We start from the raw sequence: 26,563 nt of genomic DNA, 5'->3' as shown, positions 1-26,563 counted from the left end.
ACAACACAGAGTTACACATGGAATAAACAAAACATACAGTCAATAATACAGTAGAAAAATTTGTCTATATACAATGTGAGCAAATGAGGTGAGATAAGGGAGGTAAAGGCAAAAAAAGTAAAGTAAAACATTGAAATGGTAGATTTGCAGTGGAAGAATGTGCAAAGTAGAAATATAAATAATGGGGTGCAAAGGAGCAACAATAAATAAATAAATACAGTAGGGGAAGAGGTAGTAGTTTGGGCTAAATTATAGATGGGCTATGTACAGGTGCAGTAATCTGTGAGCTGCTCTGACAGCTGGTGCTTAAAGCTAGTGAGGGAGATGAGTGTTTCCAGCTTCAGAGATTCTTGCAGTTCGTTCCAGTCATTGGCAGCAGAGAACTGGAAGGAAAGACGACCGTGTCCAAAGAGGGGCCAGAAGTATACAGAATGGTGTCGTCTGCGTAGAGGTGTATCAGAGAATCACCAGCAGCAAGAGCAACATCATTGATGTATACAAAGAAGAGTCGACCCGATGATTGAACCTTGAGGCACCCCCATAGAGACTGCCAGAGGTCCGGACAACAGGCCCTCCGATTTGACACACTGAACTCTATCAGAGAAGTAGTTGGTAAACCAGGCAAGGCAATCATTTGAGAAACCAAGGCTGTCGAGTCTGCCAATAAGAATGTGGTGATTGACAGAGTCGAAAGCCTTGGCCAGGTCGATGAATACGGCTGCGCAGTAATGTCTCTTATCGATGGCGGTTATGATGTCGTTTAGGACCTTGAGCGTGGCTGAGGTGCACCCATGAACAGCTCTGAAACCAGATTGCATAGCGGAGAAGGTACGGTGGGATTCGAAATGGTCGGTAATCTGTTTGTTAACTTGGCTTTTGAAGACCTTAGACAGGGTAGGATAGATATAGGTCTGTAGCAGTTTGGGTCTAGAGTGTCACCCCCTTTGAAGAGGGGGATGACCGCGGCAGCTTTCCAATCTTTGGGAATCTCAGACGATACGAAAGAGAGGTTGAACAGGCTAGTAATAGGGGTTGTGTCACGCCCTGGCCATAGAGGCTTTTATTCTCTATTTTGGTTAGGCCAGGGTGTGACTAGGGTGGGCATTCTACTTTCTTTATTTCTATGTCTTCTATTTCTTTGTGTTTGGCCCGGTGTGGATTTCAATCAGAGGCAGCTGTCTATCATTGTCTCTGATTGGGAATCATACTTAGGCAGCCTTTTCCCACCTGTGGTTTGTGGGTAGTTGTTTTCTGTATAGTTTAGTTACCTTACAGAACTGTTTGTTTTTCTCTTTGTTATTTTTGTTCAAGTGTTCTGATTAAATAAAAAATCATGAACACGTACCACGCTGCGCTTTGGTCCAGTCATTTCCAGGAAGAGGAAAGTGACAGGTTGCAACAATTTCGGCAGATCATTTTAGAAAGAGAGGGTCCAGATTGTCTAGCCCGGCTGATTTGTAGGGGTCCAGATTTTGCAGCTCTTTTAGAACATCAGCTATCTGGATTTGGGTGAAGGCGAAATGGTGGGGGCTTTGGCGGGTTGCTGTGGAGGGTGCCGGGCAGTTGACCGGGGTAGGGGTAGCCAGATGAAAAGCATGGCCAGCCGTAGAGAAATGCTTATTGAAATTCTCAATTATAGTGGATTTATCGGTGGTGACAGTGTTTCCTAGCCTCAGAGCAGTGGGCAGCTGGGAGGAGGTGCTCTTATTCTCCATGGACTTTACAGTGTCCCAGAACTTTTTTGAGTTAGTACTACAGGATGCAAATTTCTGTTTGAAAAAGCTAGCCTTAGCTTTCCTAACTGCCTGTGTATATTTGTTCCTAACTTCCCTGAAAAGTTGCATATCACGGGGGCTATTCGATGCTAATGCAGAACGCCACAGGATGTTTTTGTGCTGGTCAATGGCAGACAGGTCTGGAGTGAACCAAGGACTATATCTATTCCTAGTTCTACATTTTTTGAATGGGGCATGCTTATTTAAGATGGTGAGGAAGGCACTTTTAAAGAATAGCCAGGCATCATCTACTGACGGGATGAGGTCAATGTCATTCCAGGATACCCCGACCCATTACGGATGCAGGCAATGAGGCAGTGATCGCTGAGATCTTGATTGAAAACAGCAGAGGTGTATTTGGAGGGCGAGTTAGTTAGGATGACATCTATGAGGGTGCCCGTGTTTACGGATTTTGAGTTGTACCTGGTAGGTTCATTGATCATTTTGGCTCACACCATACATGATACATTCATTATCATGCCCTCTCTGTGATCAGAGTCAGGACTTTTGCAGTACGTTTCATCTTGTGCACAGATGTAGTCAACAAGATGTAGTCAACAAGATATAGTCAACAAGCGTATCACCTCCGCTCTGAGAATGCGGATATTGCATAAGCGGGATCAATTGGCTTTGGCCCATATGACGATCCCCCAACTAGCTATACTGGTGTGTGATGACTGAAATGATTCCTGTAAAGATACACTGGCTCATTAAGAAAAACTGTCAGGAATCTGTCTCTTCACAAAATCTATTAGCATAGATAGAGGAAGCTACAGTACATCTACAGTCAATCTGTTCCTAGAAGACTGCATAATGAGGAAAAAGGAAGTGCAGCTGTACCTCACTCTTCTCCACCACCAGCCAGGCGACTTGTAAACCCTCCAAGCCTTTAAAGGGAATCTCCCGGGTAAGCATCTCCCACAGAACCTGACACAGGGAAACGAGAGGGGTCATGGTCAGTCAACGAGCAAATGCATCTAGGTCTTTCTATAAACTAGGGTACCAGTGAGGATTTCCTAAACTGGATAACTTATTACAGCTGATGATAAGTCATTGATAATAATCTGCCAATTTTCTTCATGTCATTACATTAAGATCAGTGGCGGTCGGTGCCGTTTAAGATGAGGGAGGACGATTCTTTTTTTTATGAGCATGGCCTTATTTCTATTACAGCATATTGGATGACAGTCATTCATATTCCATTCACCTAGCTCAATGTAGCATCGATAGGTATAGGCTACTTCATGATACTCAAATGTTCCCTATACCCATCATGAGGTTGCTACAACCTAGCTTATGAATTACATTTTTGTAGGTGCACAGTTCGAGATAAATTTGAGTAATCAAGGTCACAGACAGTAACACATTCAATACCACCTTACACACTCTTGCCTGCATGTAGCTGATCTATAATTCCTTCTCGTATATACAGTATGCGCTCTCCTCTCAACCTTTCCCTTCGCTTGTGAACTTCAGTGCACAACACATCAGCTGTCTGTGACCAGGCGAAAAAACTTTCCAAGCCAAACCTTCATATCATAACCGCTAACCTCTACACACAGCCTACACCATTGTCACCATGTTAGCTAACGTTATAGTCAAAATAGCTAATAGAACTAACGCATTAGTAAACTTTCTACAATCATGCAGTACAGTGTACAGTCAGCAAGCAGTTTAGCTTACCTTGACTTGGAAGAATTCCAGTGTTGGATAGCCAAAGCCAGCTAGCTAACATAATGTAGCATCCCTCTCCGAGTGTTTCAGTAGGCTAAACTAGCTAGCTGCATTCACTAAGGGAAAGTGAAAAAAATACAAGGAAATCTCTCTCTCTTACTTCTCCATCATTTTTGAGGAAATTAATTAGTTCAATTTTTTTTAACTATTCTCTTTCTCTCTCTGAGTAAACTACTCACCACATTTTATGCACTGAAGTGCTAGCTAGCTGTAGCTTATGATTTCAGTACTATATTAATTCTCTGATCCTTTGATTGGGTGGACAACATCTCAGTTCATGCTGCAAGAATTCTGATAGGTTGAAGACCGTCCTCTGGAATTTGACATAATTACTGTGTAAGTCTATGGAAGGGGGTGAGAACCATGAACCTCCTAGGTTTTTGTATTGAAGTCAATATACCCAGAGGAGGACGGAAACTATCTGTCCTCCGACTACACCATGGTGCTACCCTACAGAGTGCTGTTAAGGCTATTGTAGATCTTCATTGCAAAACAGTGAGTTTTAAATAATTATTTGGTGACATGTAAACATATTTTGTATAGTTCTATCTAAAAAGGATAACTTTATTAATGTTTCACTATTTTTATTTGTATGAAATGCACTGAGGAGGATGGTCCTCCTCTGAGAGATAATAGCTATTTTCAATCAAATTCAAGAATTCATTGAAATGTTTTATGCTTTATTATGGTTGGTGTCTTGACAAATGTGTTCATAATCCTGCGACATAAAACATAACTTTTCTGTCCTTGCATTTATGCCCGTGTAAATTGTCGTTATATCATATATTAATCAGTTAAAATAGACATTGGGCCTCCCGGGTGGCGCAGTGGTCTAGGGCACTGCATCGCAGTGCTAACTGCGCCACCAGAGTCTCTGGGTTCACCCCCAGGCTCTGTCGCAGCCGGCCGCGACCGGGAGGTCCGTGGGGCGACGCACAATTGGGCTAGCGTCGTCCGGGTTAGGGAGGGTTTGGCCGGTAGGGATTCCCTTGTCTCATCGCACTCCAGCGACTCCTGTGGCGGGCTGGGCGCAGTGCGCGCTAACCAAGGGGGCCAGGTGCACGGTGTTTCCTCCGACACATTGGTGCGGCTGGCTTCCGGGTTGGAGGCGCGCTGTGTTAAAGAAGCAGTGCGGCTTGGTTGGGTTGTGCCTCGGAGGACGCATGGCTTTCGACCTTCGTCTCTCCCGAGCCCGTACGGGAGTTGTAGCGATGAGACAAGATAGTAATTACTAGCGATTGGATACCACGAAAAATTGGGGAGAAAAGGGGATAAAATTTATTAAAAAAAAAAAAAAAAAAAAAAAAAAAAAATAGACATTGAACTTGAACTCTGTAAGAATCCTGAACTCTGACAGTTTTTTTATATAGAGATCTCAGAAATGCAGTGTAACTACATAACATTTCCTGTCTCCTTATGTTATGGGGTGAAAACAGATGTCATCGGCACACATATCCAAATGCATTGGAAAATCGAATGCTTCTAACCAAAAGAGTCACCTCACCTTAATACTTAAAACCTAAAATCGGTACTGTCATTAACGTGGTTCTTCAATAATTATGCATAATACTTGTTGGATTTCATTTGGTGTCCAGCTGATTAGTTGTGCTTTAATATTTTCACACATCATCATCTGACCCAGAAAGGAATTTTCTGAATGACAGTCAAGTGGTGAACAGCTGTTGTGATAGCGCATGTGATGCGACAACAGCCCAAGTGCTGGGAAAAAAATGTGTTTGCAAGGAATGTCCAGAATATTTTGGTGTCTCACTCCTTACGCCGGTGAAGACAGTTGTGCCGGGATCCATGTTGGATCTAAGATCCCTAGCGAATTGATGTTGAATCATCTATTGTTGTCTGGTTGATTTATAGCAGGATCTCATTAAATTTTTTAACAGAGAAAAAAAAGCATCAAGGTAACGAGTTCATGTTTTCCTATGTTTTTGTGCCTCGGATTGGACACAGTCTACTGTATGCAGTTGTGTAGTATTGACTATTGCGCAACACCCAGAGCTATTTTTATTCATTATTCTGGATATAATGACAAATTACTGTACACAGCCTGTACAATATCATCTGGTAATGAAATAACATGACAAATACATTTTGTTTTCCATGTTAGACCTGCATTTTTAAACAATACAAGGGGCTTGAAGGAGCCTACTTGAATTTGAATTTGGAGCTCAGAAATTCAAGTAGACCCCTGGAATAGGCCTACCTTGAAAATCAGACATTTTCTCAATGTGATGCTTGAAAAGTTATTCTAATTATTGTAGGCAATTTATATATTCTCCTGGTCCCTTATAATTATCTGTGATTAAAAAAAAATCTGTTTTTGTGAGAGATGTTGCCACATTCTCTTGCCGCAGCTTCAAATGAAGGGTGTTGCGCCACGCGGTTGCGGTAAAACCACGTGTGGTTATTATGAGGACAACATCTAATGTTGGCTTCAACTTGGCTTTCCATACAAATCCTTACATTAAAAAAGGAACCTGGTTTTTGGTCACTTTCTCATTATAAAAAGAGCGACGGTGAGATTCAAATGGTGAGATTAATGCTATCGCTACTCATGTGTGCCTGCGTCGACCACATAGGATACAGAAAAATCACCATGCATCCAATCGATTTAGTCAGGCAATGTCCACATTATTCTCACATACTGTATTTTAGAATGTAGTAATAATTGAAATACCAATGTATTGGCAAGGCTTTAAAAAAGCATTATTCTTAAAGTGGTAATGGCCTACTTTTTTGACACTTTTTGGGGTCCTATATCAGGCCCTAAATGTACAATTATTTAAATTTTACAATTGTATAACATTGCGGTCATTGAAAATTACAATTAAGTGCTTGAAAAAGTCCCTGAAAGTCTTTGAATTTGACTTGCCAATGTCTGTATGAACCCTGCTTAAAGGATGTATAGTCCTAGGCCTATTTTGTTGAATACTATAGGTGGAGATATGGGCCAATTTGCATATATTCACTTGTATTCCTCTAAGTGCACATGTGGAATGCATGAAAGTCCTTTTTATTTTAATCTTGAAGCTAGGGGGCAGAATTTTTATGTTTGGAAAAATAACGTTCCCAGTGTAAGCTGCCTATTTCTCAGGTCCAGATACTAGAATATGCATATAATTGATAGAGTAGGATAGAAAACACTCTAAAGTTTCCAAAACGGTCAAAATATTGTCTGTGAGTATAACAGAACTGATTTTGCAGGCGAAAACCTGAGGAAATCCAACCCGGAAGTGACTCTTATTTTGAAAAATCACTGTTCCATTGCCTGCCTTTCATCCACTTAAAGGGAAATCAACCAGATTCCTTTTCCAATGGCTTCCTCAGGGTGTGAACAGTCTTTAGACATAGTTTCAAGCTTTTATTCTGAAAAATGAGCGAGATTTATCAAAACGCGTCAGTGGATAGGCGGAGGTCCTTACATTAGTTCATGCGCTCGACACTGGTTGCTCGACATTTTCTTTCTCTCCAGTATTGAATAGTTTACAGTCCGGTTGAAATATTATCGATTATTGATGTTAAAAACAACCTGAGGATTGATTATTAAAAACGTTTTACATGTTTCTACGAACTTTACGGATACTTTTTGGAATTTTCGTCAAGCCTTGATGACCTGCCTAAGGCTGTGGAATACTGAACATAACGCGCCAAACAAATGGAGTTTTTTTAATCTAAAAATAATCTTTATCAAACAAAAGGAACATTTATTGTGTAACTGGGAGTCTCGTGAGTGCAAACATCCTTAGATCAAAGGTAAGCGATTCATTTTATTGCTTTTCTGGCTTTCGTGACCAATATACATTGCTGCTAGGTGTTCTTAATGTTTTGTTTAGTGATCGATAAACTCACACAAAAACGCTTGGATTGCTTTCACTGTAAAGCATATTTTCAAAATCTGACAATCTGACAATTTTTTTTGAATTTGGCGCTCTGCAATTCAGCACTCTGCAATTCAGCGGTTGTTTACGAAAATGATCCCGCTAAAGGGATCCGTGCGTCAAGAAGTTAAAACCATTCTGAAATGTTTATCCAATGTCACACATCGGACCCATTATTTATAGAAAGACCAATCTACACCACAGAATGCATGGTCTGGTCAGAGTCTTCCACTGAACTGAGATACAACACAGACTAAGACTTTAGTTATACATTAGTTACCATATTCAGAGAGTAAAAAAACCTTGAATGAAGGGCAAATCATACAAATCACTACACATAATACACATTTATAACAATACAGTAAATGACATTGTGTGTGGTAAATACACCCCAGTTTAAGTGAAAGCCAGGTGGATTGCAATAGAGAACAGTGTGCCGACCCAGACGCTGGCTGACCTGACCTCAGGCCCTATTCTTTGTTCACTGACTGTTTATGTCACTCATGAGTCAGGCCCTTGACTGGCTGGGTGACTCAGAGCATCCCCTATATACACTTCACACCTTCTCCATCGCCATGCAGGAATGTAGCGAGCAGTCACACACGCAGACAACCGCAGACAACCACACACGCACACAGCCACACACAGCCACACACAGAAATATGCCCAGGCGTCAAACTCTCTACTCAGGGATGAAAGATGATAGAAATGAGGCAGAAAACGTATGGAACTGCTGCTAGCACTTCTACAAAAGGTCAATAATGCCGCTCACGACTACTTTTCCAGTGGCAGTAATGAAGGCATGAAAATGTCATCTCTGAAAAGTCTGTTATTTCAAGTGCTAGGTACTTATTGATTGACAGTCTATTCTCTCAGCCATGCAGTTGCAACAGTGACATTAGAGCTTTTTCTTAACCATACTTGTTATTTGGCTTCCTCTACAAACTAAGCAACTTCCTTACCAAGCTAAGTCAAACAAGTCTCTCTCTGATGGTTTCTGTACTTAGTAAATAAAAGTCTATGTATGAGCCGATACATATGAACATCACAAGCAGATTGTCTCGCAGAATCAGCTGGAGAAAAATAGCCCAGTCTCAGTAACTATTGGATTGAGTATCAACAGCTGATCTGTGGTCAGTGTGTGTCCTATGTGTTGGTCACTCACCACGCCGTAGGAATAGGTGTCACAGGTCTCAGACACGGGCAGGCTCTGGATGACCTCCGGGGCCATCCAGGGGAACGTGCCTACCAGGGACATGTGTGTGGTGTGGGAGTGGAACCGGGACGCCCCAAAATCACAGATCTACACAGGGAAACAGGTACTGGTGAAGGCCCGGGTTTTAGCAAGGGTTGGGAGAAAAAGGTTTTGTGTAAAACCAGTATGCAAACGTAAGATCCCATGTATTCAGGAATGTGCAAACAAATGTACCTTAAGAACTTTGTCTGCCGTCACAACCACTGCAATAGAAAACATGTCTTTCAAGTCAGGAAAAATATGTATATTCAGGTTTCTTCTAATTCAGCTTATGTAATATTTGCCTCTGGCTATATCCGTTAGACCAGAGGTGTCTTTTGTATAGACTCAGACACATAACAGAAGGCTAGATGATGAAGATGAATCTGAAATCTTACCATTCCTGGACTTCAGGTCTCTGTGGATAACCTTGACCGGGGCCTCTGAGTGTAAATAGTGCATGCCTGATGGGGAAATAAAGCACATTTCCTTTGACCAATCAACGGGCAACCAGGCTGATATAAACAAGTCTGTGTTCATCTGTGCTCTCCTAAATGCCTCATCCATGCCTTCCTCACAATGCCCATTACTTATGTAAACTAAGGACACAGATTAATCACATGTAGGCCTTCATGTTTTGACTTCACTTGTTCTCAATGAGACCGTATTGTTCTCAATGAGTTGGAATAGACTGAGCGGACATATCTGAAATATATTCTACTGCTGAGTTGCTAATGAGCTAAAACAAATGTGGAATCTCAGTCAGTGTTTTAGTTTAGTCAAATGGCTTTGCAAAAATTCGACAAGAACATGTACCCTTGCATGTTTTAAAGGAGCTAAGACAATGAATCATGACTGTACCTTTGGCAATCTCCATGGCCCAAGTCATGACCTGTTCCTGGTCCATCTCCTCACTCTCTGCACTGGACAGGTAGTCATACAGGGACCCTCCACTGGCATAATCTGTGGTGAAAACACATTATAAGACTCCCAAAATAGCATTTACATTGCTCTGCACTATCAAATATGTCTTTATACTATAGTTAAAGGTCCAATGCAGCTGTTTTCATCTCAATATCAAATCATATCTGGGTAACAATTAAGTACCTTACTGTGATTGTTTTCAATTAAAATGGTCAAAATGAAACAAAAATAGCTTCTCAGCAAAGAGCAATTACTCAAGCAAGAATTCTGCTAGAACTGTCAAGGAGTGATCTGAGTGGGGAGGGGAAAACTGAAAACTAGCTGAAATTTCAGGCTCTCTTTTAGAACAGCTCTTAAATGCTGACCAAACCGGCCGCATTGCATCTGCGTAACCAGGCGCTAAAATATAACTTGGTTCTAGTTTAGATGCTTGACGTGCTGCAAGTCCCGCCCCTCCCATCTACTCATTGGGTGATTGAAAGATGAACAAGGTCCACGCTTCAGCCCAGTTTGTGGCAGTAATTCCCCTTAAAGTTGGTTGCCAACCACCATATAAACTGAACAAAAATATAAACAGATATGCATCTGTTGGTCACAGATACCTTAAAAATAAGGTAGGGGCGTGGATCAGAAAACCAGTCAGTATCTGGTGTGACCTGATTTGCCTCATGCAGCGTGACACATTTCCTATGCATAGAGTTGATCAGGCTGTTGATTGTGACCTGTAGAATGTTATCCCACTCCTCTTCAAAGGCTATGCGAAGTTGCTGGATATTGGCAGGAACTGGAACACGCTGCCGTACAGGTCAATCTAGAGCATCCCAAACATGCACAATGGGTGACATGTCTGGGAGTATGCAGGCCATGGAAGAACTGGGACATTTTCAGCATCCAGGAATTGTGTACAGATATTTGCGACATGGGGCCGTGCATTATCATGCTGAAACATGAGGTGATGGCGGTGGATGAATGGCACGACAATGGGCCTCAGGATTTTGTCACGGTATCTCTGTGTATTCAAATTGCCATCAATAAAATGCAATTGTGTTCGTTGTGTGTATCTTATGCCTGCCCATAACATAACCCCACTGCCACCATGGGGCACGCTGTTCACAATGTTGACATCAGCAAACCGCTCGCCCATACGACACCATACACGCTGTCTGCCACCTGCCAGTACAGTTGAAACCGCGATTCATCTGTGAATAGCACACTTCTCCAGTGTACCAGTGGCCATCGAAGGTGAGCATTTGCCTTCTGAAATCTGTTACGACGCCAAACTGCAGTCAGGTCAAGACCCTGGTGAGGATGACGAGCATGAAGATGAGCTTCCCTGAAACGGTTTCTGACAGTTTGTGCAGAAATACTTTAGTTGTTCTATCCCACAGTTTCATCAGCTGTCCGGGTGGCTCATCTCAGATCATCGCGCAGGTGAAGAAACCGGATGTGGAGGTCCTGGGCTGGCGTGGTTACACGTGGTCTGCGGTTGTGAGGCCGGTTGGACGTACTGCCAAATTCTCTAAAACAACATTGGAGGCAGTTTATGGTAGAGAAATAAACATAAAATTATCTGGCAACAGCTCTGGTGGATATTCCTGCAGTCAGCATGCCAATTGCACGCTCCCTCAAAACTTGAGGCATCTGTGGCATTGTGTTGTGTTACAAAACTGCACATTTTAGAGTGGCCTTTTATTTTCCCCGGCACAAGGTGCACCTGTGTAATGATCATGCTGTTAAATCAGCTTCTTCATATGCCACACCTGCCAGGTGGATGGATTGTCTTGGCAAAGGAGAAATGCTTACTAACAGGGATGTAAACAAATTTGTGTACAGAATTTGAGCAAAATAAGCTTTTTGTGCATATGGAACATTTCTGGGATCTTTTATTTCAGCTCATGAAACATGGTACCAACACTTTACATGTTGCATTTAAAAAAACTTGTTATGGGGTATTGTGTAAAAATCACAACAAAATGTGGAATAAGTCAAGTGGTATGAATACTTTCTGAAGGCACTGTACATAGTCTTAGCAAGATTTTTGGCAGCAAGTTAAACCTATTATAATATTTAGCTACCTACGTTAGTTTAGCTAGCTAGCTACCGGTCTCAGCCTCCTAGTTTCCTAAGTGACAGTGGCCGAAGAATCTAGTGTAGGCAATAAAAAAAATGTCCGTAAAACCAGCTCTAGCTTAGTTTACAAGAAAGACTGATGTTTATTTTCTACAGGAAAATTTATTTTTTATGCACATGTAGTGTACAGCAGCAGCGAAAAAACGGAAACAGTCATTTCCAGAAAGTCCCCTGCAATTTGACCCCCCTTGTGCGAGAGAAAGGCCTATACAGGGCAGGCACTTGCTAGCTAGCTAATCATAGGATGTAGCCAGCTTGCTTTCAATAATGTTCAACTTGAACTGGCAAAGTAACGTTAGCTAGCTAGCCAACTAATTTCAACTCAGACAAAAATATAATAACTAACTGGGATTTGCAAGTCGGGGGCTTCGTTTGCTAACCCAAAACAACATGCCTGTTCTTATAAAAGTTTGTGTATTTTCTAGGGCAAAAATAAATGAAGGATGGTACTTATCTACTAAATATATAGCTATGGCTCTGGCAGCATAGCAAAACATATCAGCAAGCATTCAGGAACGTACACAGCTGGTTGCATAGTAACAGCATCAGCGTCACTGAATCGATTCTGTAGTTGCAGTGCCTGTTTTAGCATAAAAAGTACTTTTTAAAATTCATTTTTCTCGCTATATGTTTATTGCGTGATTATATTTGATTTCCTTCTATGTACAAAACCTGATGGATTTGCTGTTCAGCAGCATCATGGGAGCCCCCCTACCATATCAGGAATTGTTACAGAAGGCTGAGGCAGTGGCTAGATACCAGTCCCGCTTCAGAGTAATGGAGGACACTTGAATCAGGTTGGTCACATTTGATCTGGTCAATTGTCAAATTACTATGTCCTGGAATTCACTTAACCAACTGTGTCTTGTATGCTGTAAGGAGGTGCCCCCTTCCACTGTGCCAATGGACTACTCCTGAGCCAGAGTGAGTAATGCCAACCAGTCAGTGCCATGCTGGCATGTGTCCCTTGTGAATTAGCAGAGAATCAGGAACTCTGACTGGCTATGTTCAACCGTATAGTTACTGTTGGCTTCCATGACTGTGCGTGACAGTCTTTCTCTCTCTCTCTCTCCCTCCCTCTGTGAAACAGGAGCTGTGTTGAAGAAGCCAGGCTCCTTCATGACTAGTATCTGTGATGAGAGGTCTGGAGCAAACAGGTCAGGGAACACCCTACAGGAAGGTATAATATTTGCACATTGTTATATTAGCAGAACACTCCTAATATACTTAAGGAACAATGGTTTCTTAAGTATTATGTGAAGTATGCTTTTTTTCTACATGGAACTGTTACACTTGAAAGTTATCAAAACACTTTTTTCAAAATAGGGCTACTTAATGTTAGATTCCTCACTTTGAAGGCAGTTACAGTCAATTAACTAATCACTGATTATAATCTTGATGTGATTGGCCTGACTGAAACATGGCTTAAGCCTGATGAATTTACTGTGTTAAATGAGACCTCTCCTCCTGGTTACACTAGTGACCATATCCGTGCATCCTGCAAAGGCGGAGGTATTGCTAACATTTACGATAGCAAATGTCAATTTACCACAACAAAAATGACTGTTTTTTTATATGTTTTTTCACAATCTCTTTCAATAATGACAGGAATGGAGGTCTTTATTTCAGTGAGATTGCTAAGGCGAACACAGCCATGTTTAGTTTTGCCCAACCTAGATTGAGGCACAGACATGGTCTCAATGGGGATAGCTGAGCTGACTACATTGACTATGTTAGTGAAGAAAGTCCACTAAGCTGGCTGAAAGCAGTTTGCAACCAGCGATTGAATTGTGAGTGCTGTAGAGCAGAGCTTCTAGTCAGGAAATCTATGCAGCGTACTCAATCACTTTTTATAGCTACTGTTTACAGGCCTCCTGGGCCGTATACAGAGTTCCTATCGGACTTGTAGTCATGGCAGATAACATTCACATTGTGGGGTACTTTAATATTTCATATGGAAAAGTCCACAGACCCTCTCCAAAAGGCTTTTGGAGCCATCAACGACTCAGTGGGTTTAGTCCAACATGTCTCTGGACCTACTCATTGCCACAGTCATCCCCTGGATCTATTTTTTTCCTGTGGAATAAATATTTTGGATCTAAAAGGTTTTTCCTCATAATCCTGGACTCTCAGACCACCATCTTATTACGTTTGCAATAGCAACAAATAATCTGCTCAGATCCCAACCAAGGATCATCACAACCCAAAGATTCCTAGATGCCCTTCCAGACTCCCTCCACCTACCCAAGGACGTCGGAGTACAAAAATCAGTTAACCACCTAACTGAGGATCTAAATTTAACATTGTGTAATACCTTAGATGCAGTCGCACCCTTAAAAACAAAACAAAAATTGTCACAAGAAACTAGCTCCCTCCCTGGTATACAGAAAATACTCGAGCCCTGAAGTAAGCTTCCAGAAAATTGGAATGGAAATTGCCCTCTACCAAACTGGAAGTATTCATACTAGCTTGGAAAGACAGTACCGTGCAATATCGAAGAGCCCTCACTGCTGCTTGATCATCCTATTTTTCCAACCCAATTGAGGAGAATAAGAACAATCCAAAATGTATTTTTGATACTGTCGCAAAGCTAACTAAAAAGCAGAAACATTCAATGTTGTCTTGGTAAGCAACTACAGTGTATATTTGGCCTTCTGTTTTAGGTTATTGTCCTGCTCAAAGGTGAATTTTGCCTGTGCTTAGCTCTAATCCGTTTCTTTTTATCCAAAAAAACTCCCTAGTCCTTGCTAAAGACAAGCATACCCATAACATGATGCAGCCACCACCATGCTTGAAAATATGAAGTGGTGTGTTGTTGGATTTTCCCCAAACATAACACTTTGTCTTCTGGACATAAAGTTAATTTCTTTGCCAAATCTGTTTTCAGTTTTACTTCAGGGCCTTATTGCAAACAGGATGCATGTTTTGGAAAAGTTTTATTCTGTACAGGCTTCCTTCTTTTCACTCTGTCATTTAGGTTAGTAGTGGAGTAACTACAATGTTGTTGATCCAGCCTCAGTTTTCTTCCATCACAGCCATTAAACTCTAACTATTTTAAAGTCACCATTGGCCTCATTGTGAAATCCCTGAGTGGTTTCTTTCCTCTCTGGCAACTGAGTTAGGAAGGACAGCTGTATCTTTGTAGTGACTAGGTGTATTGATATACTATCCAAAGTGTAATTAATAACTTAACCACCATTTGGGGCATAAAATCATCGAAGCTCTGCAGATTTAGTTGTGAGGATACAATCTCTGCAGATTTTGTTGTGAGGATACAGAATCAAGACCATTTATTTTGGTATTGCCCTTAGGTAGCCTGTTTCTGGTCTCAGAAATGGCTGAAAATGCATAGCATTGATCTAAAATTTACCCAAGAAATAGTACTGTTAGGAGATCTGGAGAGACCGGGTCAGTCAATTACTAATATACTAATACTCTTAGTAAAAGTATTTATCTTCAACACGCAATCTGTAGATTCTATTCGATTAGATAGATTGAAATTGTACGTTGAACATTATAGCATAGTTGAAAGATACAGTGGGGAGAACAAGTATTTGATACACTGCCGATTTTGCAGGTTTTCCTACTTACAAAGCATGTAGAGGTCTGTAATTTTTTGTCATAGGTACACTTCAACTGTGAGAGACAGTCCATGCAACACCTCCTTATAAAAAGGCCACAAGCACTGCCAATAATCATTGTTAAATCACTGAGACACTTCAGTACCGGGGAGACACAGAGACAGACAGACACACAGCTCTCCTGTTGCTCCATGAACTATAGAGTGGCCTCACCTGACAAAGACAGATGGCTAAAATTGACATTATCTGATATTAGCTAGACTAGTGGGAGTCTGATGTTTGCACAACATACATTCCTATCTCACCACAGATAATAGTGCAAACAAGAATCACGGTTGAGGGAAGGAACCAGGCCTGTACTTGTAATTAATAATATGAATTGACCTGACCATATTATGCCCTAATATAAATCCAGGAAGGATGTAGGTTATAGATCTAATCTTTTACATTATGTGGTTTAGATACGAACACCAAGACCTCCTACAGATTTCATTGTGGTCTTAAGGGTTACTCTCAACCCCAATTTCAGCCTTTGCCTAACCCCTTCAAATATTTTTTTATACAGGTGTGAATTGCTCATAAATATTAATTTTGGGGGTGGGTAAACATAGTTGTACCTGATCCCAACACTTCCTCACTAAAGCCTACTTACCAGAAGTCCACTGGCACTCTGATAATAAAACTACAGTATGTGCATCGTTAGCAAATGTGGCTCTGGACAGTTAGCTCACAGTGGTAATGTCACGTCGGTATGAAGAGATCGGGAGACAGGTGCAGGGATGTGTAATAGGGTTTTTTATTTCCCAAATTACAGCGTGCCGTGAAAAGGCCCCGGGGTCGAAGACCAAACAAACACGTATATAAAACACAGGGTAGAAACCCAAACAAAAGTGTGAGGAGTACCTCGAATAAATACACAATCGCACAATGATTATCACACGGGACGAGACCCGTAATCATCTGCACAATATACGTGGCACGAAAGCCAAAACAACATAGCACAGGTACTCACACGAACCAACGGACATTGGAACAATAATCGACAGGACAATGGTGAACAAAGGGCACACTTATACAATTACTAATCAAAGGGAATAGGGACCAGGTGTGCGTAATGATAGTTCCGCAGGGATCCGTGACAGGTAAGGCACTAAGTTCCTAACATCTATTGCAACAGGTCTTCTGTTTGCCCACATTTATTGATTCATTCATTTCCCATCATGAAAATGTATCCCCATTCCCAAATCAAATACCTTCATCGATACCACAAAAAAAAAAAAGACAAACACAGCTTTTTACTCCAATCTGGTAACCCTCATAAAATCCGACATACCACCAGTATCCCAAACTATTAAGCGAAAACAAGCATAGAAAACAGAATTGGCATTAATAGAAATTCAAAATTCAAAATGAAGGCTTATTATAAGTATTTCGGTGACAACCTGGCTTATTAACAATATTGGGTTGTTAAAATACACTGCTCAAAAAAATAAAGGGAACACATAAACAACACAATGTAACTCCAAGTCAATCACACTTCTGTGAAATCAAACTGTCCACTTAGGAAGCAACACTGATTGACAATAAATTTCACATGCTGTTGTGCAAATGGAATAGACAACAGGTGGAAATTATAGGCAATTAGCAAGACACCCCCAATAAAGGAGTGGTTCTGCAGGTGGTGACCACAGACCACTTCTCAGTTCCTATGCTTCCTGGCTGATGTTTTGGTCACTTTTGAATGCTGGCGGTGCTTTCACTCTAGTGGTAGCATGAGACGGAGTCTACAACCCACACAAGTGGCTCAGGTAGTGCAGCTCATCCTGGATGGCACATCAATGCGAGCTGTGGCAAGAAGGTTTGCTGTGTCTGTCAGCGTAGTGTCCAGAGCATGGAGGCGCTACCAGGAGACAGGCCGGTACATCAGGAGACGTGGAGGAGGCCGTAGGAGGGCAACAACCCAGCAGCAGGACCGCTACCTCCGCCTTTGTGCAAGGAGGAGCACTGCCAGAGCCCTGCAAAATGACCTCCAGCAGGCCACAAATGTGCATGTGTCAGCATATGGTCTCATAAGGGGTCTGAGGATCTCATCTCGGTACCTAATGGCAGTCAGGCTACTTCTGGCGAGCACATGGAGGGCTGTGCGGCCCCACAAAGAAATGCCACCCCACACCATGACTGACCCACCGCCAAACCGGTCATGCTGGAGGATGTTGCAGGCAGCAGAACGTTCTCCACGGCGTCTCCAGACTCTGTCACGTCTGTCACATGTGCTCATGTGCTCAGTGTGAACCTGCTTTCATCTGTGAAGAGCACAGGGCGCCAGTGGCGAATTTGCCAATCTTGGTGTTCTCTGGCAAATGCCAAACGTCCTGCACGGTGTTGGGCTGTAAGCACAACCCCCACCTGTGGACGTCGGGCCCTCATACCACCCTCATGGAGTCTGTTTCTGACCATTTGAGCAGACACATACACATTTGTGGCCTGCTGGAGGTCATTTTGCAGGGCTCTGGCAGTGCTCCTCCTTGCACAAAGGCGGAGGTAGCGGTCCTGCTGCTGGGTTGTTGCCCTCCTACGGCCTCCTCCACGTCTCCTGATGTACTGGCCTGTCTCCTGGTAGCGCCTCCATGCTCTGGACACTACGCTGACAGACACAGCAAACCTTCTTGCCACAGCTCGCATTGATGTGCCATCCTGGATGAGCTGCACTACCTGAGCCACTTGTGTGGGTTGTAGACTCCGTCTCATGCTACCACTAGAGTGAAAGCACCGCCAGCATTCAAAAGTGACCAAAACATCAGCCAGGAAGCATAGGAACTGAGAAGTGGTCTGTGGTCACCACCTGCAGAACCACTCCTTTATTGGGGGTGTCTTGCTAATTGCCTATAATTTCCACCTTTTGTCTATTCCATTTGCACAACAGCATGTGAAATTTATTGTCAATCAGTGTTGCTTCCTAAGTGGATAGTTTGATTTCACAGAAGTGTGATTGACTTGGAGTTACATTGTGTTGTTTAAGTGTTCCCTTTATTTTTTTGAGCAGTGTAGGTTTTTTAATATAAATACATTTAGGATACAAAAAAAGACAGCTCCAATAACTTTCAAAATATTGTTCCCGAAGTTTGCCCGCCAAAAATGTATTTTCCTATGAATGTAGTCGCACAAAGAGTTGTGTATTTTCCTATGATTTAAGTCACACAAAAATGTGTGTATTTTCAAAGGAATTAAAAACGCACAAAATCTGCTGAAATACTTTTTGTATATATTTGCACGAATTGAGTGTGAGATTGTGTTGCACTTGCAGAGTAAGTTCGAATCCCCCATGGAGCACAAAATACATCTTTGAAATGTGGACTCACATTTAATAAGGTATTCACATTTATTGCGGTATTGTGTTGGGAAGAAAAGTGCAATCATCACCTTGAAAATGAAGATCAGGGGCTCAATTCAATCCAACCCACATTGCAGTATATAAGCAGTAGCTTTTTATCCAATGGTCAAATTAACTCACAGATTTGTCTTGGGTACTGTATAAAAACTATACTACACTCTTAAAAAATGGGCTATCTAGAACCTAAAAGGGTTCTTCAGCTGTCTCCATAGGAGAATCCTTTGAAGAACCCTTTTTGGTTCCATGTACAACCCTTTCCAAAGAGGGAAACCTCAAACCTACAACCTTTCCAGGTATAACCTCAAAAGGGTTCTAACTGGAACCAAAAAGAGTGATCTTATGCGAACAGCCGAAGAACCATTTTGGAACCCTTTTTTCTAAGAGTGGCAAATTTAATAGATAATACAACTTCCTGAACTGCTTTTATCATACAAAGTTTTGCTGTCCATCACAGTATAGCCCCCTCAACGTGAGTATGAATCATAAACTCAAAGGAATAACGATATAAGGTGTTATGACATAAAAAAGTTTGCTTTCCTCCAGTAAATGTAGGTAGTTATTGACAAACACGATGTCACGTGGGTCAGCCGAGACAAATGTCATCTCCTGATAGACATTGTTTGTTAGATAGCGGAGACACCAGCCCCTGATATATGAGCAGACAGGAGAAATGTATAACTGAGCTGATGAATGTGGAAATGGCATGATCAGAATTGTCATAAAACACTTTCCTTTATCTGGTGCTAATTAGATTCTGCTTTGATAAATAGAGACAGCAGCTCCTTGACAACCAGCCGACCCACTGTTTCCTTTGGATATTGCGGGGGCGTGGTTGTGTATAAGAAATGAAAAGTTCTGGTGACCTTTTAAAATAACATTCTAATCCAAAGCTGACACCATGTAAAATGTAATTTCCACCTCTAGAAATGAGCCCAATAGCATATTGGTAAAATGATTTGTAAAAATAATTTTAACATATTGGACCATGCATATTATCAGGTATGCTATTTGCAGTAAGCATTATCATCAGTAGCCCAACTGATGCAGCATAGTGGCTATAGATAAAAAGGCTGAAGCATGGGGTTGCCTATCTACATTTAGCCCATCAGGCTAATCTTTAGCCAGATGTCAAATGTGATCTTTTAAATAGTTAGCATCCTATTGATTGATTTTATGTCCCAAAAAACTTGCATAAACAGTGAATATAATATAATGGGGTAATCCTTGCCACCGGGCGAGGCGGCAATGACTTTGCCATGGAGCAGAGCCACAGCAAAACGACTGCAACAGAAACACTGAGCCAACCCCATCTCTCGCACTTATGTAACACTGGCTGGAGGAGTGAAATGCAAAGTCGGAGAACACTGTGAAAGATTTGAACATTACTGCCTCGTAGCGACTAAAGGGCAAATGTGGCTGTATTATAAGACATAAACAGACAGAGAAAACATCAAAGGGGCATCTGTTTTCCTGTCTGAGCAATACCTGATTTTAACAAAGATATTTTCCAATTCATCAATCCATGAAGTCGCACAATGCTTATACAATGTGATTTCTTTTTTTTTCCAACTAGGGCTGCATGTTTCCACACAACAACGTTCCACGATCTATGGGAGAAGAGCAAGAGCAGGTGGAGTAAGCATGGGAGTGGGTGGCCTGACATTGAATGGGAAAGAGTACATGTAGTTAAATGTCATTTGTGGAAATCATCCTAAAAGTAGTGGTTGGACACTTCCAAAATAACCTGATTGCTTACGTCACTTTAAGGCCAAACTGCAAAAACTTAAAGGAAAATACCACTTTTGTTTGTTTCATTAGTCCACTGTTGATACAGTCCCAACATGTTTTTCATGTCAGCAATCAAGTTTTCAAGATATATAGCTCTCAAAACACAGAGTGTGTTTGGACACATCATCACTTTCTGTATTTTGAAAGTTCTATATCTTGAAAAATGTGTTAATGAAACAAATACCAAAATATTGTTTTTGAGTGTTATTGTCCTTCAAGCTTGCCCCCAAAAATTATCTATAGAGAACAAAGATAGAATCATGTCTGAGGCAAGGCTGCAGACAAGAGTTCACCATAAGTGCAGTTGCATGCTTAAAAACCCCTAAGGAAGAGATAAGGGAGGAAATGGAGGCGTACACTAAGTAGTAAAACTCCTATTAGTAAATGAAAGGTGAAAATCCACAAAGTATAAATCAATACAGTAAATAGATATCTAGTGAGCACTATTTCTATCAACGGCAGTGTCATTCACCACTCAATGGCTGAACAGTTAATAGCTAACATCCTAACCATGGGAGTATTGAGTCTGCCAATGACTGCCATGTGATGTGATACTCAGAATATGCACCGGGAGGGGTTTCCCATACCACAGGGTGAGGACTGTCACATGGTATGAACTCTAAAAACATCAGTCGCTAACATGAACAAAAAGCCAGCAACATGTAATCTTACTGAACCATAAAGCCATCTACTAACTAATGTGTTAATATAGACCACAGCACCATTCAGTTCTAAGCAAACAAAATAGCTGTGAAACAAGTATGAACAGATGGTGTTTGTTGGTTTTCCATTAAACACGATAGATATAAACGTGGTCTGAATTTGCTGAGGAGATAATAGCTGTGGTTACTATTGCATGACAAACTAGCAAGATTAGGGTTGTAGAGACCTACCAGTGACAATTCCATAGTTGGGTGCTTCAAGGATCGCCCCATAGAACTGAATGATGTTCCGATGGCTCAGTACACTGAGGATTTCAGCCTGAACAGGGGACACACAGGCAAACATAGAATTCACAAACAAAATATACTGAAGATTTACAATGACTTCAGAAATTATTCACACCCCTTGACTTTTTCCAAATGTTGTTGTGTTACAGCCTGAATTTAAAATGTATTAAATTGAGCAGGGATGTTTTCCAATGCCTCAAAAAGAAGGGCATCTATTGGTAGATGGGTAAAAAAAATAAAAAAGCAGACATTGAATATCCATTTGAGCATGGTGAAGTTATTAATTTCACTTTGATTGGTGTATCAATCCACCCAGTAACTACAAAGATACAGGTGTCCTTCCTAACTCAGTTGCCGGAGAGGAAGGAAACCGCTCAGAGATTTCACCATGAGGCCAATGATGACTTTAAAACAGTTACAGAGTTTAATGGCTGTGAGGCTGGATCAACAACATTGTAGTTACTCCACAATACTAACCTAATTGACAGAGTGATAAGGAAGCCTGTACAGAATTTAAAAAATCCAAAATATGTATCCTGTTTGCAACAAGGCATTAAAGTAATTCTGCAAAAAATGTAGCAAAGAAAATTAAGCAATTCACTTTTTGTCCTGAATACAAAGTGTTATGTTTGGGGCAAATCCAATACAACACATTACCGAGTACCAATCTCCATATTTAAGCATTGTGGTGGCTGCATCATGTTATGGGTATGCTTGTCATCGTAAAGGACTGGGGAGTCTTTCAGGATAAAAAAAGACACGGAATGGAGCTAAGCACAGGCAAAATCCGACAGGAAAACCTGGTTCAGTCTGCTTTCCACCAGACACTGGGAGAGGAATTCACCTTTTAGCAGGACAATAACCTAAAACACAAAGCCAAATCTACACTGAAGACAGTGAATGTTGCTGACTGGCCGAGTTACAGTTTTAACTCAAATCTGTTTGAAAATCTATGGCGACTTGAAAATAGTTGTCTAGCAATAATCTCCATTCAATTTGACAGAGCTTGAAGAATTTTGAAAAGAATAATGGGCAAATATAGGACAATCCACATGTGAAAAACTCTTAGAGACTTACCCAGAAAGACTGACAGCTGTAATCACTGCAAAAGGTGATTCTAACATGTATTGACTAAGGTGTGTGAATACTTATGTACGTTTATTTGTATTTAATTTTCAATTTATTTGCAAACATTTCTGAAAACATGTATTCACTTTGTCATTATGGGGTAATGTGTGTAGATGGGTGAATTCTTAAAATATTTAATCCATTTTGAATTCAGGCTGTAATATTACAATATGTGGAATAAATCACTTGGGTATGAATACTTTCTGAAGGCACTGTAGCTGTCATCTAAATTGTGTAGAATTGTGTACGATATCGGTGAAAATATTTCTGCAGGCCCCAAAATAGGCATATTAAATAGAATACGTATGAAAGGGTACACCATATATACAAAAGTATGTGGACACCCCTTCAAATTAGTGGATTCGGCTATTTCAGCCACACCCGTTGCTGACAGGTGTATAAAATCGAGCACAGAGCCATGCAATCTCCATAGACAAACATTGGCAGTAGAATGGCCTTACTGAAGAGCTCAGTGACTTTCAACGTGGCACCGTCATAGGATGCCACCTTACCAACAAGTCAGTTTGACAAATTTCTGCCCTGCTAGAGCTGCCCCGGTCAACTGTAAGTGCTGTTATTGTGAAGAGGAAATGTCTAGGAGCAACAACAGCTCAGCTGAAAAGTGTCAGGCCACACAAGCTCACAGAACGAGACCGATGAGGGCTGAAGCGCGTAGTGCGTAAAAATCATCTGTCCTCAGTTGCAACACTTACTACAGAATTCCAAACTGCTTCTGGAAGCAATGTCAGCACAGGAACTGTTCGTCGGAAGCTTCATGAAATGGGTTTCCATGGCCGAGCAGCACCACACAAGCCTGAGATCACCATGCGCAATGCCAAGCGTCGGCTGGAGTGGCGTGAAGCTCGCGAGCTGTGGAAAGCCTTCTCTGTAGTGATGATTCACACTTCACCATCTGGGTTTGGCGGATGCCAGGACAACACTACCTGGCCCAATACATAGTGAAAACTGTAAAGTTTGGTGGAGGAGGAATAATGGTCTGGGGCTGTCTTTCATGGTTCAGTCTAGGCCCCTTAATCTTAACGCTACAGCTTACAATGACATTCTAGACGATTCTGTGCTTTCAACTTTGTGGCAACAGTTTGAGGAAGGCCCTTTCCTGTTTCAGCATGACAATGCTCCCACGCACAAAGCGAGGTCCATACAGAAATGGTTTGTCGAGATCGGTGTGGAAGAACTTGACTGGCCTGCACAGAGCCCTGACTTCAACCCCATCGAACACCTTTGGGATGAATTGGAACGCCGACTGTGAGCCAGGCCTAATCGCCCAACATCAGTGCCCAACCTCACTAATGCTCTTGTGGCTGAATGGAAGCAAGTCCCCACAGCAATGTTCCAACATCTAGTGGAAAGCCTTCCCAGAAGACTGGAGGATGTTATAGCAGCAAAGGGGGGACCAACTCCCTATTAATGCCCATGATTTTGGAATGAGATGTTTGACGAGCAGGTGTCCACATACTTTTGGTCATGTAGTGTATATCAGATGTATTTTTGTCACTTACAAGACATCTCCAGAATCAGAATAACCCATGCTTTAATTGGGCCTAATATAATCCCTCATTTGGCAATAGTCGTTCTTTAAAGCATACAGCATGTGAAAGTCTGTGCACAAAGCGAGGGGGAGTATAACGACTATGACTGATGGGTACCAAAAGTCACCACAACCCACTAAATGGGGTAGCAATTAAAATGATTACTATACCGACAATTAAAAAGTATATGAAAAGCCTCAGCAATTAGGACTCCTACCTCATTTTCGATCTTGAGCAGCTTTTTCACCGCCACCTCTTTGTCCTGAGGGATCCACCTGGCTCGGTACACACTCCCGAAGCTGCCGCCGCCGCAGTTCTCGTAGAAGTGGATGTCATCAAACTTGATTTGCACGAAGGAGGCACTAAGAGGCAACATCTCATAATAACACTCAGCCCCAACTCAACGTCTGTCTGGAGGACCACAGGGAAGGAGATAGCGGAGGAGGTAAAATAAGCAGAGTTCACTAAAAAGCATGCTCAAATCTGTCATAGGCTTGTCCCCCCCCCCCCAAACTCTGATTCCTCAAAGTAAAAGTCCTGCACCAGTGACACAACTGAGAGCAGCTGTACACTTGAGGACACCATTAGAGTGTGTGACTGGGAAGCTGGATGTGCTGCGAACAGTACCCCAGGGAGGCCTCTGTGTCATTGGCTATGTCTGCCCGGAGTGGCACCGTGATATCCCTGATCTCAGCCAGTGATTTACGGGACATTCAACGAGCCCGCCTGTCCCAGACCTACGCCACACAGTCACCAGTACGCACTAAGTGAGTGTCCCAGGATCCTCTGCTTGTATAAGGACTATGGATGGCATCCCTGGCATGCATTCTCCCTCTACTGTGATCACTTTGCACAAAATATACACGGCCAAAGTCACCGACTGTTCCAGCAGAGTCTAGAGTGGTCTGTGCAGTACATGTAAGGCTACAAAGCTAGACACAGCAGAGGTCTTAAAGGGATTGCATCCTGTAGTCTCCCATGAATCACTGCAAACTTTTCATGACACACTATCACTACACACCTGTTTAAAAAAAAAAAAACAAAGGTGCTACACACCTCTAATTCTATATTCAAATAACAGGGACTATGTCTTCCTAATGTATATAAATTAAAGTGCAATAATAGGTAGAGGGAACACCAAACCAACTTCTTGCCCACAGACAACAATTAACGCACACTTCCCTTTGTTTTTAAATATCAACCTAAATGCATCTTGTAAAGAAAGAATCCCTTCATTACAGGAAATTGTAGCTCGGTTATTGTTCAGAAGTTTCCCATTTACTGCTCAGCAATTATGGCTTTTAAGAGGCTGTTACCTGGACCTAAATCAGGATTGCTATCTAGCCCAGCAGGAAATGCCTCCATTGTCACAGAGGGGAGGCAATTCTCTCTACTGATTTACGGCTATTGATGCTATACTTAGCTTCACACCAATCTTTTCAGTACATGAGCAGCTCCGACATTTTCTGTAGACACTTAAGCATGAAGGGTTACAGGGATATTGGAGCTCGTTTTTGCCTGTCCTCACTGGAAAGTAAACACTCTGCCCCAGACACTGAAATAATGGGCCAATACCCATGTGAACACATACAGGCAAGTGGATACCTGCCAGAGCTCTACAGATGAAAATGTACAAATGTAGCAGAAATAATCAAATGTATTGAGTTAAACCTCGTCTGCTTTACCCATTCATATCATCCCGGTGGCGGATATGATTACATACTGTGTCCCATCAGGAAGTACAAACTTCAGCTCCAGAGAAGCTGCAGTGTTTAAACTACCACCCGAAGCAAAACTAAATAGAAGTCTCACTGCGGTTACTTACATAATCAAAATGCCTCCAGGCATTTACAGTAAATAATTCAACAAGGGAATGGTCTATTGTTTATGCTGCATACATACACCACACACAAAATATGTATAGGCTAGTGTCAATTGTGTTAAATATAATTTTGCCAGATTAAGACACTTCAGCAGCTCAGGATCAACAGGAGTTTAAAGCAAGAATACCCATTTCCTCGATGACACGCATGTTGCGATGACACGCATGAGACCAAAGCTTTTGCCAAACAGACAACTAAAACAATGGAATTTGTTATTCACAACTTTCAAAAAAGTATGTAATTTAAAACATGTAATGGCGCGTAGGCCTACTCACTGAAACATAATGCGATATTAGTACATAGCCTACCTTTGAATTGTGCAACAAATAATAGAAACGTTCAGTTTGACAGATCCAATGGGTAGCTTAACTTCTGCAGATAAACATAGAACTACTGTAAAGAACCCACTTTCCTGGAAACCGGGCGTGACGTGTATGATTTCCCCACACTGGGATTTCTAGTTACACAACTTCTTCCTTGACTCGGGCTGAGTGCTGAACGCTATAGAGAAATAGCCATAGACATTAAAACCAGGGAAGTATCCCAACATCTTTCAAAGAGCTTCACAAATTCTGATGACAACAGCGCCACTCAATGGGCAA

General features: G+C 41.7%; 1 protein-coding gene across 4 annotated transcripts in view; it reads right to left on the bottom strand.

Moving 5' to 3' along the window:
* LOC120058253 (mitogen-activated protein kinase kinase kinase 20-like) overlaps nucleotides 1-26,399 on the bottom strand; it is a 45,596-nt gene extending 19,197 nt beyond the window's left edge. For 3 of the 4 annotated variants that reach the window (XM_039006779.1, XM_039006780.1, XM_039006781.1), the window contains exons 1-7: nucleotides 24,296-24,454; nucleotides 21,344-21,431; nucleotides 9,498-9,599; nucleotides 9,035-9,100; nucleotides 8,832-8,860; nucleotides 8,568-8,705; nucleotides 2,616-2,702 (exon numbers count right to left, since the gene is read on the bottom strand). In XM_039006779.1, coding sequence (XP_038862707.1) covers nucleotides 2,616-2,702; nucleotides 8,568-8,705; nucleotides 8,832-8,860; nucleotides 9,035-9,100; nucleotides 9,498-9,599; nucleotides 21,344-21,431; nucleotides 24,296-24,454 — 669 coding nt within the window. Of the gene's footprint in view, nucleotides 1-2,615; nucleotides 2,703-8,567; nucleotides 8,706-8,831; nucleotides 8,861-9,034; nucleotides 9,101-9,497; nucleotides 9,600-21,343; nucleotides 21,432-24,295; nucleotides 24,490-26,269 lie in introns of those variants that run through there. The other variant, XM_039006778.1, reaches the window with a different exon arrangement.
* Between the last annotated feature and the right edge of the window lie 164 nt (nucleotides 26,400-26,563).

This window comes from Salvelinus namaycush, chromosome 13 (genome assembly GCF_016432855.1).
Source record: "Salvelinus namaycush isolate Seneca chromosome 13, SaNama_1.0, whole genome shotgun sequence".
NCBI classification, from domain to species: domain Eukaryota; kingdom Metazoa; phylum Chordata; class Actinopteri; order Salmoniformes; family Salmonidae; genus Salvelinus; species Salvelinus namaycush.
This window is presented reverse-complemented; position numbering and strand designations above follow the sequence as displayed.